Raw genomic sequence first — 19837 nt, 5'->3', positions numbered from 1 at the left:
CCGTAGAGTATGTTACTATGCCTGTGAACACGCCAGGCGGATTATGTTGTTATGCATGTGACCACGCCGGGCGGATTGTACTGTTATGCATGTGACCACACCGGATGGATTATGTTATTGAGCATATGACCACGCCGAGCTGGTAGCACATTGAATTGGTCGTGCTTGCGTGTGGATATGGATCCATCTTCCTAGGGTCACCCTCTCATGTTTCTCTCTTGATGGTGTACAGGCGGATATTGACGAAAATTGATCAGTGGTCTGGTACAAATATGGAAAGGTTGAGGAAATCTGGCCAGTGTTTGTTTGGATTTTGCATTTCATCTTTGCTTGCAATTTCCATGATTAATACCTGATTTAACTGCATATCATCTCTATATGCTGAATATTAACTGAGCAGAGTATTTGAGTAATTGTAAACATACACATAGAGATGCTTCTTCCTGTACTTTATGACTTGATTTCATTATTGTATGTACTTGTTAAAAATGATGGAACTGTACAGGTTATAACTAGTATCATTTATAGTTCTCACTTCTTTTACCTCGCGGAGCTTAACTGCGATACTTATTGAGTACATTGAGTCGGTTGTACTCATATTACACTCTGCACTTAATTATGCAAATCCAGGTGTGGGGACCAGTTATTAGTCGTAGATTTGCTTGTTGGACTGATCATCGAGAGGCGAGGTAGAGTTGCATCCTTGGCCGCAGTTTGACTAGTCTTTTCTTATGTATTGTTGTTTCAGTTCAAACAGTATTATTATTTAGTTTTTCAGACTTGTATTCCGTAGTAGAGCTCATGACTCCGTATTTACCAGTTAACTGGGCAAATTATCTTGTATTGGCAGTATTTTGTTACATATAGGTTTCAAACTTATGCTATTTCTATAATTTCTGTTGTTGTAACTCTTTATTGTTAAGATTCGGCTTGCCTAGCCAGTGTGTTAGGCGCCATCACGACAGGTTGGAATTTTGGGTCGTGACAAAAATGAGCTAAATCTCACTTTCTCATCTTTTACCCAGGTGCATACGTCGCAATTGCGAACTCTTGTTCGCAAATGCGATTTCCGCAATTGCAAAATATGGATTGCAAATGCGATAAGTGCATCAGACCCTCAGAAGTCGCAAATGCGACATATCACTAGCATTTTCAAAGTTCCGAGCCATCACAAATGCGGTGCATGCTTCGCATTTGCAAAAAAGTCCTAGAAGCCCGATCATCGCAAAAGCGACAAAAGGATCGAAAATGCGAAACCATCCCAGTCCATAAATACGAATAATTTATTGCAACAGCGATACCCAACTCCCTCTTCGCATTTGCGAGCCTGACATCGCAAATGTGAGGCTCGCAAATGCGATCAAGTTCTCACAAATGCGAGACCTGCAACTTGACACCAACAACAACCTGCACCAGCAGTCCCAAAACCATCCAAAACTTGTTTGAAACTCACCTGCGCCCCTCGGGCTCCAATCCGAACATGCACACAAGTGAAATGATATCATACCAACTTGCTCTATACCTCAAATCATCAAAAAAAATATCAAATAACAAGAATTGATCATCAAAACTCAAGATTTCAACTTAAAAATGCTTTTTTACAATCTTTCACATAATGCACTGAAACGCGCTCGGGTCACCCGTAACCCTAATCAAGCATATGTACATGTTCAAAAATATCATGCGAACCTACTGGAATTATTAAAATACCGATCCGAGGTCATTTACCAAAAACGTTGACAATGGTCAACTCAAACCTCAAGTCAAAAATCACATTTTTCAAAATTTTATGTAAAAGCTTTTCAAAAAATAACACGGACCACGCACGCAAACCAATAAATATCAAATAAAGCTATGAGGTCTCGAAACACGAAAATTAAGGGTAGTAATCAAAACGACTTATCTGGTCGTCACAATTTTCTTTCAGTTAAAAAACCATGTAAAGAGTTTTTCAAGCCCAAGCCATATAAAACTGTAGTTGGAAGTATCTAATACTTTATACCATTCCTCCATAACATTATAAATGAAACTTAAATATGTTTTTATATTAGAGTCAAGAAAATAAAATGTGATAAAGGAAGAAAAATAGAAGTATATAAATAAAAAAGTAATATCAAACAATGAATAAAATATTGAATGTTAAACAACAAAAATCTAAAATAAAGAGATAGCAAAGTATTACCAGTGTTGCTATGATGCTTATAGTTTAGCGGATTGGAAAAAACAATGATGGGACTAAAAGCGAAAAGCCATAAGAAAAGCACATTATTTATTTTTCATTAAAACAATAAAAAAAGTATTAGAACAAATAAGTAAGATTGAATAATCCAATATAGTCAAACACACACACCTACTAATTTTTTACAGGTCCCAAACTAAATGAAAATCCTAGATTTCTCTTATAGTGAGCATGATTCAGTCATTCTCCATAAACTCTAAACAACATGTTCAACATTTCAATTTTCTTTCCACCTTACAGAATAGCCCCATTTACATGTAAAATAAAAAATAAAAAAATTGTCATGTGAAAAGCACTTGAACTCACCTTGATCTGCAAGAAAAAAATAAAAGAAAGTAACATTGCAATAAAAAAATCAGAGTAAGAATCTGCTTCGTGTAACAAAGGTTTTAGCAATATTATCAATAGCGTTGCTTTTTTAACTTATGGACACAGAACTATATAGTTAATTACAATTTGTTGAATCTTGCACCTGATTTTCATGATTTCGTCCACAGTGTTCACTATTCATAAATAAATTTTATTCACCGAACAGAATGGAGAGTTCAGTGACCTATCTCTAAACCTAATGTGCTTATTTGGCCTAGATATTTGAGAGTTTTTAGCTCTTTTGATAGAATAATCATGTCTATCAAAAATTAGGGAATACCTTACTTGTAGATAATGTCTTGGTTTTTATTGAAATTAATGATCATATATTATACATCTTGCTCACTATCGATTGCTACTTGAAAGATATTTTACTTTTGTATTTATGTGATATTTGTAACGACCCGACCAGTCGTTTTAAGCTCTAGCGAGTCGTTCGGCGGTATGAGGCCTTGAATAGCTTCACTTCATATTTTATGACCTTGTAACGACCCGACCGGTCGTTTTGAGAATTTAAGGTCCCGTTCGGCAGCATAAGGTTTCGAGCAGCTCCGTATTAAATGTTATGACGTGCGTGCGTAGTCGAGTTCAGACTTCGGGTGATTCGGGATTGATGTGGAAGAAGGATTCGTGTTTTAGAAGCTTAAGCGGTAAGAGTTGACAGGAATTTGACTTTTATGTAGATGACTCCGGAATAAAATTTTTATGGTTCTAATAGTTTTGTATGGCGATTATGGACTTAGGTGTGCATCCGGATTTGGATTTGGAGGTCCGTAAGGTAATTTGAAGTATTTCAGCGAAAATTAGAAAGTTGAAGTTTTTGAAAAGTTGAGGGGTTTGACCGAGAGTTGACTTGGGTGATATCGGGGTCGAATTTTGATCTATGAGAGTTGGATTAGCTCTGTTATGTCATTTGGAACTTGCATAAAAAATTTAATGTCATTCCGGGTTGATTTGGTATGTTTCGGTACGAGTTTGGCAGTTGGAAGACTTGGAATTTTATAAGTTCGATTCGAGGTAAGATTCGTAGTTTCGACGTTGTATAATGCGGTTTGAGGCCTCGACTAAGTTCGTATTGTATTTTGGGACGTGTTGGTATATTTTGGGCCTCGATTTTGAATGGTTAACGGATCTATTTTTGAACTTAAGGAAATGCTGAAATTTTGATTGATGGTGCAATCGCTTTTGCGCTCCGCAGAAGTGACGTCGCAGAAGCGAGGATGGCTGGACTGGGCAGAGGTCGCAGGTGCGAAGAATTTCCCGCACCTGCGTGACTGCAGAAGTGGACAGCAGCGCAGAAGCACAACTCCAGCCGCACCTGCGGTTGAGCATAAGCGGAGCCATGTCCGTAGGTGCGAGGCTTCACCTGGCAATGGTCTTTCACAGAAGCGAGATAGGTCTCGCAAAAGTGGCTTCGCAGAAGCGAAAACTGGGCAGAAACATAACGACCCAAAAATGGTCATTTCTTCATTTTCGATTGGGATTTTAGGAGCTCGGTTCTTGGGCGATTTTGAGGATTGTTTTACAACTTCGACTTGGGTAAGTGTCCTATATTCGAAAGTGATTATATTTTATAAATCCACGGTTATATTCATCGTTTAATTCAAGTTTTAACGGAAGAAATTGGGATTTTTGTAAAACTCTTCAAAAACGAAAATTTAAGATTTGGAGGTCGACGGAATTTGGTAATTCTTGCATGGTTTGACTCGTTATCGAATAGGTGTTCGGTTTTTGTAATTTTTGGTCGGGTTCCGAGACGCGAGCCCGAGTCGACTTTTTGGAGTAATTTTTTAATTCTTAGCTAAGATCATTATTTCATTATTTAAATTAGTTTCCTATAGTTATAATTATAGTATGAAATTATTTTGGCTAGATTCAAGTCGTTCGGAGTTGGAAATTGAGGGAAAAGGCCTACTAATTAATTGATTAAGTGTGGTTTGAGGTAAGTATCTTGCCTAACTTTGTGTGGGGAAAACTACCCCTTAGGTATTGAATTTTCGATGCTAATTGTGTCATGTGAAGTCCGTGTATACTAGGTGACGAGTACGTGCTCGGGCTTATGTGTGAAAAGTTGACCTTTTAGGGCTCTTAGGTTCTTATGTTCATTATATATGAAGTTGTTTTGTTATGTTCCCCATTTACTAGTTTCACCTCTACTTGACTCTTGTGTGCCTTAATTGTAGTTGTTGTCTCCTCGATTGCCACGCTATCCTTTCCTAATTGCTTATCCTTAATTGAATTTGTTGTACCTCTTTCGTAATTGCTCAACCCTAAATGAAGTTAGTCATCCTTGATCGTAGTGGCCTCGTCCTTATTTGGAATTATTGACTCATGTTATCTCCCTTGATGTCGGATTGTACTTTTGTGGAATCATCTGTTACATATCATTTCTCCCTTGTTGAGCTATTCTTATTGAAACTAGTATTTCCTATTGTGTTTATTCTTTGTGAGCTCGTTCTACTGCTTCGTTGTGATCCAAAGCTCTTGAGTGATTTACTTGCCATAGTCTCGTGTTATTGTTATTGTTGTTGTTGTTGTACTCAGTTTGTTGAGTCGAGGGCTATGCACGGTTGTGGTATTGACACTACTTAGATGAAATATTATGGTATATGGGTACATGTTGTGAAAGTCATTCTATCGTGATATTGTGTTTTTGGCACGTGTTATTGTTGGGAGGTTTGTTCGGGTGTTTGCACGAGATTTCTGCCATGCTATTGTTACTATTGATATATTCACATGCGGCGTGACAAGGCGCATGTGGCGAGACAAGGTGGGAATATTATTATGCGCGTGCGGCGAGACAAGGCGGGCATTTACTTTATTATTGCGCACGTGGCGAGACAAAGTGGGCTATGTCGGGGATTGATTTGTGATGACTTGTGATGGCCTGGGGGCATTGTTGTTGTTGATATTTTGTAGTGGCATGCCTAACCTCTATGAGTTTTACTTGGTGCAAATTGTGGGGATCGTTCCTTATGTAACGTTCATTTTTCTCTACTCTTATTCGTTGGCCCAAACTACGATAGAACACTTGCACAAGCATATACGTACTTTATCACCCTATCAGTTTAAGAAGATGAACACTGATGTTACCAATCATTTGTACGTACTCCGTCTACCTGTCTTATATGTGAGATTTGTTCTATTGGCACGTGAGTCGTTTGTGTAGTTATCAGTTGTAATGAGGGCACAAGATGCCAAGTGATTAGGGTTCATGAATTGGGACCCGTGAATTGTGTGAGTTTTGAGGTTCGGTACCTCGTGGGGATTATTGAATAAACCTGGTGCAAAAGCGGTTATTCTTATCAAGTTGCTACTTGTCTTTCCTTTATTTGTTTTTCACCGGATTTAAACTGTGTCCAGCTTACTCTACTGTGTTATTACTTGTGGTGTCCCGTTGCAAATTGTTGCTTATATTTACTATTGCAAGCACCGTATTATTGTTGTCATTATGCGTAGTTCTGTAGATATATCATACTCTGTTAATCCTATACGTATACTTGTTCAGGTTATCTAGTCCAGTAGGTGTCTTGGCTATCCCTCGTCACTACTCCACTGAGGTTAGTCTTGATACTTACTGAGTGCAACTGTAGTGTACTCATACCACACTTCTGTACATTTTTGTGCAGATCCAGGTAATTCGGAGTCAGTCAATCACTAGCTAGTTGTACGGATCTTGCTGTGGAGACTCAAGTAAACTTGATGTTGCGTTCACAGGCCTCAGAGTCACCTTATATATTGTACTTGCATTGTTTATCTCTATTTCAAAACAGTTGTATTTAGAGGTTTTTGTAGTAAACTCAGTAGAGCTTATGACTTGTACTACCGATTTTGGGAATTGTAAGTTGTGTAATAAGGTTCTATTTCATAATTATTAATTGCTGGTCACACTCTTCTATTAATTCAGTAAGTGTTAGGCTTACCTAGTCTTAGAGACTAGGTGTCATCACGACATCCTACGGAGGAAGATTTGGGTTGTGACATACTTGTACGTGTGGTCGAAATTGAATTTCGGGAAGTTCGGAGTTCATTCGTAAGGAAAATTCTCAATTCGGAAGATTTAAGTTGGAAGAGTTGACCAAGGTTTGACTTTTGAGTAAACAACCTCGAAATCAGGATTTGAAGGTTCCAATAGGTTCGTATGATGATTTCGGATTTGGGCGTTTGTTTAGGATGAGTATCGGGTGATCCGGGAACATTTCGACGCTTATTATGGAAAGTTGGCATTTTGAAAGTTTTAGAAGCTCCTAAGTTTGATTTGAAGTGAAATTTGATGTTATTGATGTCCATTTGGGATTCCGGGCCTTGAAATAGGTTTGTATCGTGATTGATGACTTATAAGTAAAGTTTGGCGTCATTCCGGAATGGTTAGATATGATTCGGATGCGTTCGTCGAAGTTTGAATGTTTGAACGTTGAAAGAAGGATTTTGATCGTCAATTCATGATTTTGATGCTATTCATGGTGTTTCGAGCCTTTCGATAAGTTTGGATAAAGTATTGGGACTTGTTGGTATGATTGGACAGGGTCCCGGGGGCCTCGAGTGTGATTCAGGGTGGTTTCGGACCAAGTTTGAGTGTTTTGATGCTGCTGGTGTCGTGCTTCGCGATCACGAAGAAGGATTTTTGGTCAATTGGGAAGTGTTCATCGCGAACGCGATGAAGAGGTCGCAACGCGGAGAAGGAGCTGGGTTACCCTTCGCGAACCCGACAGAGAGTCGCGAACGCGTAGAAGGATGGGGAGTCGGGGGACTTGTAGCCGTTAAGCCTTCGCGAACGCGGCGCTTTTACCGCAAACGCGAAGCAATAGAATCTAAAGGCTTCGCAAATGCAACCTGGTGGTCGCGAACGCGTAGAGTAAATTTGAGCAATAGTATTTTTGGCCTTCGCGATCGCGATGGGGCTTCCGCAATCGTGAAGAGGAAAAGCGTGGCACACTTCAATTTATTTCGGGTTTTGGCTCATTTCTTCCCCTTCTCACATGCTTTTTGGGCGATTTTTGGAGCTCTTCAAGGGGAGATTTTCATCATCTATGGCAAGGTAAGTAATTCTCACATATTGTAAGTTAATTACATGGATTCAACAAGGATTTAAACATGGAAATTGGTAGAAATTGTGAGATTTTGAAAGAAAACCTAGAATTTGATATTTTCGGATTTTGACCATGAAATTGGCCATGAAATTGGGAATAAATTATATATTTGAATTCGTGGTATTATGAGTAATATTTATTTTTGAAATGTTTCGGAATCCGGGCATGTGGGCCCAAGGGTTGACTTTGTTGGCTTTTTGAGCGAAGTTGGGAATTATTATAAATTGTTAAATTATAAGCATTTGGAGTATATTTTGATTGATTTCACATTGATTGAGTAGTTTCGGATCTACGGGCATTGGTTTGAGGTGTTAGAGGGGCTTTGGAGCCGGATATGAAACTTCGGAACGAAGTAAATCTCATGTATAACCTTGTGAGGGGGCAACTACCCCGTAGGTGTGTATTTGTTATGTGCTACTTGTTGTGGGGGTCATATACGCACGAGGTGACGAAAGTCCGTACGTAGCTAATATCATGTTTATGTCCGGGTAGACTTAGGACTTTATCATGCATTATTTGTATTATCTAAATTCAACTTGTTAGTTTAATTATCTAAGACTTATAAATGAAATGTGATTAGAGATCATATTAGATCGAATCTCATTACCTTGAGTTGTTGGCAATATATGCGAAAATTGGTAAAAGTCATGATTACTTTACGTTCCCGTTCTTATATTGCAAACACGTAATTCGTAATTCAATAAGTTTCTTCTCTTCCTGGGGATCAGGCCGAACGCCTCGGCAATGTATGTATATATGAGATGCATCCATGGATCGGGTCATAAGACCTCGGCAGTTTATGTACACAACTATATAGATCGGGCCGAACGACCTAGGCATAATTCGTGCGTAAAATAGCTAGGAGTTTGAATACCCACGAGATTAACCCCTTGGTTGAACTTGGAAATTTCATGATTCTCTCTTTATAACCTAAGATTGGATATCTAGTTGATGGTTCTTACTCGTTGAGATGGCATGTGGCACTTGGAATTTTTTAAACTAATGATAGTTTGCTAACGGATTTCGTTATCCATTGTTGCTTATCCTATTGATCCTATTGTATTTAATGCCTGCTTACGATTTTTACATTTTATTTATTGGACCACTAGTAAGTGTCGATGTCGACCCCTCATCACTACTTCTCCGGAGTTAGGCTAGATACTTACTGGTTACGTATTAATTTACTTATTCATGCTACACTTCTGCACTACACGTGCAGGATCTGACAGATTCATTTGGTGGTCAACCCGGCGTGTAGGCGCAACTACTGAGGGGAATTTACAGTGAGTTGCTTCCTATGCTACACACCGCAGTCCTCAGAGTCTTCATTTTATTTATTTCCTTTATCATGTCTATTTTATATTCCAAATAGATGTTGTATTATTATTGCACTTTTTAGTAGACGATCATGCACTAGTAACACCAGGTTTTGGGGTTATTCTAGAATTCGTTTATGATTTTGCTTAACATTGACACGCTTTTACTTTATATTTTATTTAAATTGTATGTATCTATGATTTTTAATGCATTAACTTCTTTATCTAATAAGATTCATGATATCAAAATTAATAAAATGAATAATTAAGTTGGCAGTTCACCGTTGGCTTGCATAACGACGGCGTTGGGTGCCATCAGGACCTATAGTGGGTTTTGAATCGTGACAGCTTAGTATCAGAGTTCTAGATTCACTTGGGTCTCACGAGTCATGAGCGAGTCTAGTAGAGTCTTGCGAATCAGTACGGAGACGTCTGTACTTATCTTCGAGAGGCTACAAGGCTATTAGGAGCACTTCCCTTTTTGATTCCTCGTCGTGTAATTTGATTCCATTGAAGCTTATACCTTCATTTCTTTCCTACTCATTCTTATACGATGATGAGTGCTTGTTATCAATTGGGTATCGAGGAGTGGTAGTGGTAGTGGTACTGCAGATGTGGTGCAGGATATTTCTCCTTGTATATTCGGGAAGGCTATTATCGTCGCCTTATGGAAGAGTGTTCAGTTGTTTCAGCCTACTGTTAGTGTTGCCTACGGTTTTGAGGCTATGCATAGTGTATTATGATGCTCATGCGTTGTTATCGCGCAGTATTGGTGTATATGGTAGAGTGCTTATTTACGTGCCACAGCAATGAATGACTCGAAAGGAGGATTATTCGGTTCATGGTTTAGAGGTTCGGCATTTAATTCCAGTGGAGGAAAGGCAATCGGACTATGGGTGTTCAGGCCTTGTTTGACGATGTAGTGAGACTTGATATTTTCGGACATTGCGGAATTCTCATTTGTGATGTAGTGTCATCGTCCTTGTTGGAACGCATTAAGTCTCCTTGGTGTTATGGTCTTCTTTGAATTACCTCTGGGGCAGGGTGTTATGGGATGGTGCCTGAGCAGCGGTTATTAGAGATGGCGGTATAGGGCAGCTTCAGAGTCAAATTGTTGTTTCTAATGTTCATGGCTTGAGAGAGATGATCTTTATGGAGGCTCAGAGTTGGTGGCAGTTTATCCATTCAGGAGCTACAAAGATGAATTATGAATTGAGGTAGTATTTTGGCAGCGAAGGAGTAGGAGGGACATGGTGGGAGGTGTCTCGCGGTGGTTGAATTGCTAGCAAGTCAAGTATGAGCAGTAGAGGCCGAGAAGTTGCTTAAGGAGATGGTTTAACCGTAGTGGGAGTGACAAAGTAGCGTATGGATTTTATGGTAGGATAGCCACGTGCTTTGAGAAAGTTTAAAGCGATTTGGGGATCATGGTGGACAATGACTAAGTCTGTAAATCTCATTTTGGATGGTGGCTACTGTACTGAGGGAGGTTGAATATGACGGAAAGGAGTTTGCTTGGAATAAAGAGGGGTGTGAAAGCTTGATTACCATTTTGGGATGCAACATGACTTTGAGTTTTGGAACGTATTGCTGGACCTGCAGTTGATGCTAATGAGGAATGAATGGACTCTTACAGCTAGTGGACGAGCATGGGCTCAAGAGGGTTTACTGATTTTGTGGTAGTTGTAACCAGAGCAATGTCGTTGTAAGATGTCGATGTGGAATTACACAGGTGGGATATCTCCTGTGAGCAGGTTAGCGGTTGCGTGATTTTGATAAAGTTCCTACGAAGAGTTCTACTTTCTACCCGGTGGGAGGCATGTACTGTGATGTGAGCTTTGATCGCTTAAAGAAGATGGTACGACTACCAGGAGGTCTAATGTGCGATTGTGGCTAATAACTCATAATGTTTTATGAAAAGTTTGATAGGAGATTGCGAGAAATTTGGTGGGTTAACGGTTCTAGATCATGGTAACTGAGAAGGAGGAGTTAATATGGGTTCTAGATTTGTGTGATTGTAGTGTAAACCTAAGTGGGGGAGTCTACCTCCTATGAATGTGTCACATGGTTATGTGCCTTGCAGTTTCGATTATCGGTACATTGGTGGATCAGTTATGACTAAGGGGAGAAACATCAAGGGTATTTCGGGCAGGAAATTTGATGTACGTGTGCTACATTTCACCTTATTGGTTCGTGTGGAGATGTTGGGATGACTCAGAGTTTATGCTTCTTGGGGATGTGATGTACAAGAAAAAGAATGCATCTGGTTGCTTCTTTGGGAGTGTTCATGTGCTAACAAAGCGCTAGAGTTTGGTTATATTCGGGACCAGGTCAGAGTGGGTGACTCTCAAAAATGGTTCTAGAGGGTTCAAGAATTAAAGTGCGGTTTCTAAGGGTGAGGACTGGGTTTACAGCAGAGTGTGAAGGATACTTGGGGAATTTCTATGTTATTATCGGGGTTATGGTGCGGTATTGGAGAAATGGGAGAAACAGCTTCGGATTCGCACGAGGTCCTTCAGAACGGGTGTATTAGTTGGGGGTACTATTGAGTGCACAAGGAGGGTATAAGATGGCTTATGGCTATTGAGACGATGTGGTCTTGTGATATGGGTCACTCGGGATGAGTGTTTTTTGAGGTCCGTTATGTGTTTGAATAGATTTATTATTTCAAAGGCAAGTCAAGAGTAAATTGGAAGAAGTTGAGTTAGTTAGTAGTGGTTTGAATTAGCATTGTTAAGGGAAGGGTCAGTTCCTTCAGTGTGCTAACACTATACAGATGATTTGTGGCTACGTGCGGGCTTGACAGCCTTCATGATTTGATTGATTAGGAGGTATTTTATTCTGATGTTCCGTCATGTGTAAATGAGTCCCGGAAGAGTTATGGCAGTTTAGACCACAACTTGAGTTCCGCGTCTTTTTCGGATATGGGGAGTTGGTCGTGTGTTGCAATGCTTATGGGATTTCGAGCCTTGTAATAGGTTTGTATCATGATTTATGACTTGTACGTAAAGTTTGGCGTCATTCTGCAATGTTTAGATATGATTCGAACGCGTTCGTCGAAGTTTGAATATTTAAAAGTTGAAAGAAGGACTTTGATCGTCGATTCATGATTTTGATTTTATTCGTGTGTTTCGAGCCTATGGATAAGTTTGTATAGGGTATTGGGACTTGTTGATGTGATTGGACGGGGTCCCGGGGGCCTCAGGTGTGATTCGGGGTGGTTTCGGACCAAGTTTGGGTGTTTTGATGTTGATGGTTGCTTGTGCTGGCGTCGTGCTTCGCGATCGCGAAGAAGAATTTTTGGTCTGTTGGGAAGTGTTCATTGTGAACGCGACGAAGAGGTCGCGAACACGGAGAAAGAGTTGGGTTACCCTTTGCGAACGCAACAGGGAGTCGCGAACGCATAGAAATATAGGAAGCCAGGGGACCTGGAGCCGTTAATTCTTCGCAAATGCGGCGCTTTTACCGCGAATGCAAAGCAGTAGGATCTGAAGGCTTAGCAAACGCGACCTGGTTGTCGGAACACATAGATTAAATTTGGGCAGCAGTAATTTTAAACTTCGCGATCGCGATGGGGCTTCCGAGATCGCGATTGCCTGGGCAAAGTTCAATTTATTTCGGGTTTTGGCTCATTTCTTCCCCTTCTCACATGGTTTGGGCAATTTTTGAAGCTCTTCAAGGGTAGATTTTCATCATCTATGGCAAGGTAAGTAATTCCCACATATTGTAAGTTACATTACATGGATTCTACAAGGATTTAAACATGGAAATTGGTAGAAATTGTGAGATTTTGAAAGAAAACCTAGAATTTGGTATTTTGGGATTTTGACCACGAAATTGGCCATGGAATTAAGAATAAATTATATATTTGAGTTAGTACTGTTATGGGTAATATTTATTCTCGAATATTTTTGGAATCCGGGCACGTGGGCCCGAGTGTTGATTATGTTGACTTTTCGAGTAGAGTTGGAAATTGTTATAAATTGTTAAATCATAAGCATTTGGAGTATATTTTGATTGATTTCACATTGATTGACTAGTTTGGGATTGACGGGCATTGGTTTGAGGTGTTAGAGGGGCATTGGAGCCAGTTATGGAACTTCAGAGCGAGGAAAGTCTCCTGTATAACCTTGTGTGGGGGAAACTACCTCATAGGTGTGTATTTGTTATGTGCTACTTATTGTGGGGGCCATGTACGCATGAGGTGACGAGATTCCGTACGTAGCTAATATCATGTTTATGTTCGGGTAGACTTAGGACTTTATCATGCAATATTTGTATTATCTGGAATTTAACTTGTTAGTTTAATTACCTAAGACTTATAAATTAAATGTGATTAGAGATCATGTTAGATAGAATCTCGTTACCTTGAGTGGTTGGCAAGATATTCGAAAATTGGTAATAATCATTATTATTTTAGCATGTCAAGTATGAGAAATAGAGGTCGAGAAGTTGCTTAAGGACATGGTTTAATCGAAATAGGAGTGGCTGAGTAGCGTATGGATTCTGTGGTTGGATAGCCACATGTTTCGAGAAAGATTAGAGAGATTTGGGGATCATGGTGGACGATGACTAAGTCTATAAATGTTATTTTGGATGGTGGCTACTGTACTGAGGGAGGTTGAATATGACATAAAGGAGTTTGTGTTGAATAAAGAGGGGTGTGAAAGCTTGATTACCGTTTTGGGATGCAACATGACATCGAGTTTTGGAACGTATTGTTGGACCTGCAGTTGATGCTAATGGGGAATGAATGGACTCTTACAGCTGGTGGACGGGCATGGGCTCAAGAGGGTTTTCTGATTTTTTTGTAGTTGTAACAAGAGCAATGTCGTTGGAAGATGTCGATGTGGAATTACACATATGGGCTATCTTTTTTAAGCAGGTTAGCGGTTGCGTGATTTTGATGAAGTTTCTACAAAAAGTTTTACTTGCTACCCAGTGGGAGGCATGTACTGTGATATGAGCTTGGATCACTTGAAGAAGATGGTACGACTGTCAGGAGGTCGAATGTGAGATTGTGGCTAATAACTCGGAATGTTTTATGAAAAGTTTGACAGGAGAATGCGAGAAATTTGGCAGCTTGACGGTGCAAGATCATGGTAACTGAGAAGGAGGAGTTAATGTGGGTTCTTGATTTGTGTGATTGTAGCATAAAGCTAAGAGGGGGAGTCTACCGCCTATGAATGGGTCACGTGGTTATGTGCCTTACAGTTTTGGTTATCGGTACGTTGGTGGATCAGTTATGACTAAAGGGAGAAACATATAGGGTATTTCGGGCAGGAAATTTGATGTACGTGTGCTACATTTCACCTTATCGGTTCATGTGCAGATGTTGGGATGACTCGGAGTTTATGCTTTTTGAGGATGTGATATACAAGGAAAAGAATGCATTTGTTTACTTCTTTAGGAGTGTTCATGTGCTAACAGAACACTAGAGTTTGGTTATATTCGGGACCAGGTCAGAGTGGGTGACTTTCAAAAATGGTTCTAGTGGGTTCAAGAATTAAAGTAGGGTGTCTAAGGGTGAGGATTGGTTTTACAGCAGAGTGTGAAGGATACTTGGGGAATTCTATGTTATCATTGGGTTTGCGGTGCAGTATTGGAGAAAAGGGAGAAACAGCTACGGAGTCGCAGGAGGTCCTTCAGAATGGGTGTATCAGTTGGGGGTACTATTGAGTGCACGAGGAGGGTATGAGATGGCTTATGGGTATTGAGACGATGTGGTCTTGTGATTTGGGTCACTCGGGATGAGTGTTATTTGAGGTCTGTTATGTGTTTGAATAGAATTATTATTTCAAAATCAAGTCAAGTGTAAATTGGAAAAAAGTTGAGTCAGTTAGTAGTGGTTTGAATCCGCATGGTTAAGGGAATGGTCAGTTCCTTCGGTGTGGTAAGACTACAGAGATGATTTGTGGCTGTACGTGTGCTCTTGACAGCCTCCGTGATTTGATTGATTTGGAGGTATTTGATTCTTATGGTTCTGTCATGTGTAAATGGGTCTCAGAAGAGTTATGGCAGTTCAGACCACAACTTGAGTTCCGCGTCTTTTGCGGATATGGGGAGTTGGTTGTGTGTTGCAATTCTTATATTGAGATGAGTTAAGTGAAAGGCTCTAGCCAATGAAGTGTTTATTCTACTGGTGGTTCCGGAGATATGATGAAATTCTTGAACTCTCGTCTAGCAGCATGATAAGTGCAGTGAGCGGTATGGGATTGGAATTGAGGATCCAAGGTTGCGACCCAGCTTTGACAGGAATGTCACGAGCTCGGAAGAGTTGGGGAGAGATTTCAGATGTTTAGAGTATGCTGGCATTATTTTTGTCTTTCCTGAGAATGGTGTTCTGTGGAATAGGCATTGTGTGTTTATTTACAGATTCTTGATTTGCATCACACTAATAGTATGATTGGTAGCCATGGATGTGCAAATTTTGCTACCCCGTAGGTGTGTATTTGTTATGTACTACTTATTGTAGGGGCCATGTACGCACGAGGTAACGAGAGTTCGTACGTAGCTATTATCATGTTTATGTCCGGGTAGATTTAGAATTTTATCATGCAATATTTGTATTATCTGAATTCAACTTGTTAGTTTAATTACCTAAGACTTATAAATGAAATGTTATTAGAGATCATGTTTTGATCGAATCTCATTACCTTGAGTTGTTGGCAAGATATTCAAAAATTGGTAAAAGTCATGATTACTTTACGTTCCCGTTCTTATATTGCAAACACGTAGCCCGTAATTCGATAAGTTTCTTCTCTTCCTTGGGATCGAGCCGAATGCCTCAGCAATATATGTATATATGAGATGCATCCATGGATCGGGTCATATGACCTCGGCAGTGTATGTACACGACTATATAGATCGGGCCGAACGACCTCGGCATAATTCGTGCGTAAAATCGCTAGGAGTCCGAATACCCATGAGATTACCCTCTTGGTTGAACTTGAAAATTTCATAATACTCTCTTTATAACCTATGATCGGATATTTAGTTGATGGTTCTTAACTATTGAGATGGCATGTGGTACTTGGGGATTTTTAAACTGATGATATTTTGCTAACGAATTTCGTTATCTACTGTTCCTTGTCCTATTGATCCTGTTGTATTTCATGACTACTTACGATTCCTGCATTTTATTTATTGGACCACTAGTAAGTGTCGATGTTGACCCCTCATTACTACTTCTCCGGAGTTAGGCTAGATACTTACTGTGTACGCGTTGATTTACGTACTCATGCTACATTTATGCACTACACATGCAGGATCTGACAGATTCATTTGGTGGTCATCATGGCGCGTAGGCGCAACTTCTGAGGGGACTTTATGGTGAGTTGCTTCCTATGCTACGCACTGCAGCCCTCAGAGTCTTCATCTTATTTATTTACTTTATCCTATCTATTTTATATTCTAGACATATGTTGTATTATTATTGCACTTTTTAGTAGACGCTCATGCACTCGTGACACCGGGTTTTTGGGATGTTCTTGAATTCATTTATGGTTTTGCTTAACATTAACACACTTTTACTTTATATTTTATTTAAATTGTATGTATCTACAATTTTTAATGCATTAATTTATTTATCTAATAAGATTCATGATTTCAAAATTAATAAAATAAATAATTAAGTTGGTAGTTCACCGTTGGCTTACCTAACGGCGACATTGGGCGCAATCACGACCTATAGTGGATTTTGGGTCGTGACAATATTATATATATATTTTTAAGAATGGAAGATAATCTGATTTCTCTTTAAGATGATTTTTTTTACTTATATTGTGAATTTTAGGAATGGAAGATAATTTGAATATTTATTAAAAAGGTATTTTCCTCATATATTTAATGAATTTTTGGACTGAACCATTTAATTCCTTTTTAGTGGGCATTTGTTAGTTTTTTATTTGAAGAAAATTTGATTTCTTATTAAAAGTTTTTTTTTCCTTTTTTTGGCATTACACTGATTTATGATTAGATTATATTTTTTTGGTTACTTTTTTCTTTTCGTTTCTTAAAAGAGAATTACTTGCTTTAGCCATTTAAGTTTGTGAATTTTGTCTTTGAATCCTGTATACGGTAGAAACCGAGCTCGCCTATTGCATGACTGACCGGGGGTAAAACATAATGGATTGAAGATTGACCCTGGATTCCATTGAACCTAGGTACGAGGTTAGAACATGCGCCTTCAAAGATTACCGAGTCCGTGACCCCGGAACTAACTCCGACTCCGAATTAGCTCGAGAAAATATCATCAAACCAAAATAACAGAAGGCCAAAATATCTGTAACCGGTCGCGCATCACGGCGGGAATCTCAGCACGTATCAATAAAACCTCTTAATTAGCAAATCATGAGATTTTTTACCTTATATAGAGTTGCACCTAAAGTAGGACTCCCCTACTATATAAAGGGAGTCTGATTATTTGTAAAACACATGGTAACACGCATCCTAAAAGCGTTATAATATTATTTTCTTTCTGCAAGCTAATGTTCTTCTGTATTTGACATTATTTGGATCATATTCAGTTCGAGTGAGGTCTATTTCTCAAGGATATAACTGTTCAAGTCACACGGTTTGAATTTACTTTATTATTATTTACTTTACTTATAGTTCAATCTATCGCTTTGTGACAAATTAATCCACCTATCCTTAAAAGCACTTATAAATTCAATTCTTATGCAATTTTGAGGGTAAACAGTTCGGCGCCCACCGTGGGGCTAAGGATAATAGTGGTTATTTGATACAAATTTGCATAACACACACTATTTTTCACTTGTTCTTTGAAGTGTATTTGATTCCACGCTAAAATACAAAAATATCAAACTCTCAATCCGCACCTCTGCATGTTGACAACGAGTCTGGTCACCAAGGTAAAAATAACAACATAGCGCCCGGTAACGAGATACCGCCTGCGGATCCCGCTGGATTTCCGATCGCAGATCCGATTGACTCTAATTCGTATGTGGCTATCGATGCAAATTTGCCTACCGACCCCGAAAATAGCGTTCGTGGTGGAGCCCGATCGGCAACTCGGAACACACAAAATGTTGAAGGAGACGGGATCAACCTACGAATAATCTTTGAAATGTTGCAGGCTTAACATGCGGCGATAGCTCAGTTACAGAACCAAAGCCATGCACCCGATCCTCCCCGGGAAGTCACGTGCAAGGATGAATCGGTTGTAGAAAGGTCAAACGGACATGAATCAGGGGCTAGCTACAAAATTATAAAGATGCTTGAGGAGCTGACAAAACAGATAGAATCAGGGGAGAAGAAGATCGAGGCTAACGACAAAAAGGTGAAAACTTACAATTCCAGGGTAGACCAAATCCCAAGAGCACCTCCGATATTGAAGGGTCTGGATTCTAGGAAGTTCGTACAAAAACCCTTTCCTCCGAGTGCAGCTCCGAAGCCGATCCCCAAAATATTCTGCATGCTTGAGATTCCTAAGTACAATAAAACGACTGACCCAAACGAGCAAATCACTACATACACATGCGCTATCAAAGGAAACGACTTGGAGGATAATGAGATCGAGTCCGTCTTACTGAAGAAATTTGGAGAAACCTTGTCAAAGAGAGCCATGATATGGTATCACAACTTACCCCCTAATTCTATTAACTCATTTGTTATGCCTGTGGACTCTTTTGTGAAAGAACACGCTGGGGCTATCAAGGTCGAAACCAGGAAATCGAACCTCTTCAAAGTGAGGCAAAATGATAATGAAATGCTCAAAGAATTTGTATCTCGATTTCAAATGGAACGGATGGACCTGCCACCGATCGCTGATGATTGGGTTGTTCAAGCTTTTACTCAGGGACTTAATATTCAAAGCTCAGTGGCTTCACAGCAGCTGAAGCAGAACTTAATAGAACATCCGGTTGTTACATGGGCTAACGTGCATAACCGGTATCAGTCGAAAATTAGAGTCGAAGATGATCAACTCAGGGGACCTTCGGGGTTTGTTTATCCGGTCAGAACCTTCGACAGCGTCAAGAGAGAGATTGATCGTGAACCGAGGCAAACTAGGGATAGGTATCAACTATATAACGAAGATCGAAAAAGCAGCAGGTCCGGGCGAAACCCCATGGAAAACGAAAGGAGGAACGACCGAGGTCAAAGAATCTGGGGACTTATGACCAAAAATGGCCTCCACAGGTCTAAAGACGCACCAAGGCTATCGAAATACAACTTTAATGTCGATGTTGCCGCTATTGTATTGGTTATCGGGCGCATCAAAAATACCAAATGTCATCGACCCCTACAGTTCGATCCAACCCAAAGGGATCCTAACCAGATATGCAAATATCATGGCACTCATGGTCACAGAACGGAGGATTGTCGACAGTTGAGAGAGGAAGTAGCTCGTCTATTCAACAATTGGCACCTTCGGGAGTTCTTGAGCGACCTAGCCAAGAATTATTTCAGGAACATGGATTCTAACAAATATGCAGAATAAGAATAACCTCAACACGTCATTAACATGATCATCGGAGGAGTTGATATCCCACAGGGGCCGATGTTGAAACGCACCAAAGTATCCATCACTAGGGAGGAACGAATTCGGGACAACATACCGGAAGGAACTTTATCTTTCAACGATGAAGATGAGGAAGGGATCGTGCAACCCCAGAGACTCGAAAGTCGGATTTCGAACCCACAGAGACTTAGATCAATGGTCAACTAAGCAAACTAAAATCAACTTACTGTCCAAGAAGATCAAAAGTTTAACTTTTCTATTACAACTACTTTTGTGAAATTCAAACACGTAACCAAGGGAGATATAGATTCCAGGGTTGTGGTCGGTTTAATAATCCTATTGA

At 39.8% G+C, this 19837-nt stretch overlaps 1 protein-coding gene across 1 annotated transcript; it reads left to right on the top strand.

Annotated features, from left to right (window-relative positions):
• The first annotated feature begins 18246 nt into the window (after positions 1-18246).
• LOC138893910 (uncharacterized) lies at positions 18247-19473 on the top strand. The gene has a single exon (XM_070178576.1). The coding sequence runs from the start codon at positions 18247-18249 to the stop codon at positions 19471-19473; it is 1227 nt and encodes a 408-aa protein (XP_070034677.1).
• Positions 19474-19837: the final 364 nt, after the last annotated feature.

Source organism: Nicotiana tomentosiformis, chromosome 6, assembly GCF_000390325.3.
Source record: "Nicotiana tomentosiformis chromosome 6, ASM39032v3, whole genome shotgun sequence".
NCBI lineage: Eukaryota > Viridiplantae > Streptophyta > Magnoliopsida > Solanales > Solanaceae > Nicotiana > Nicotiana tomentosiformis.
This window is presented reverse-complemented; position numbering and strand designations above follow the sequence as displayed.

Bases quoted from the DNA above. Each gene is read 5' to 3' on its own strand.
- LOC138893910 (XM_070178576.1), top strand. From the start codon at position 18,247: ATGCTTGAGGAGCTGACAAAACAGATAGAATCAGGGGAGAAGAAGATC.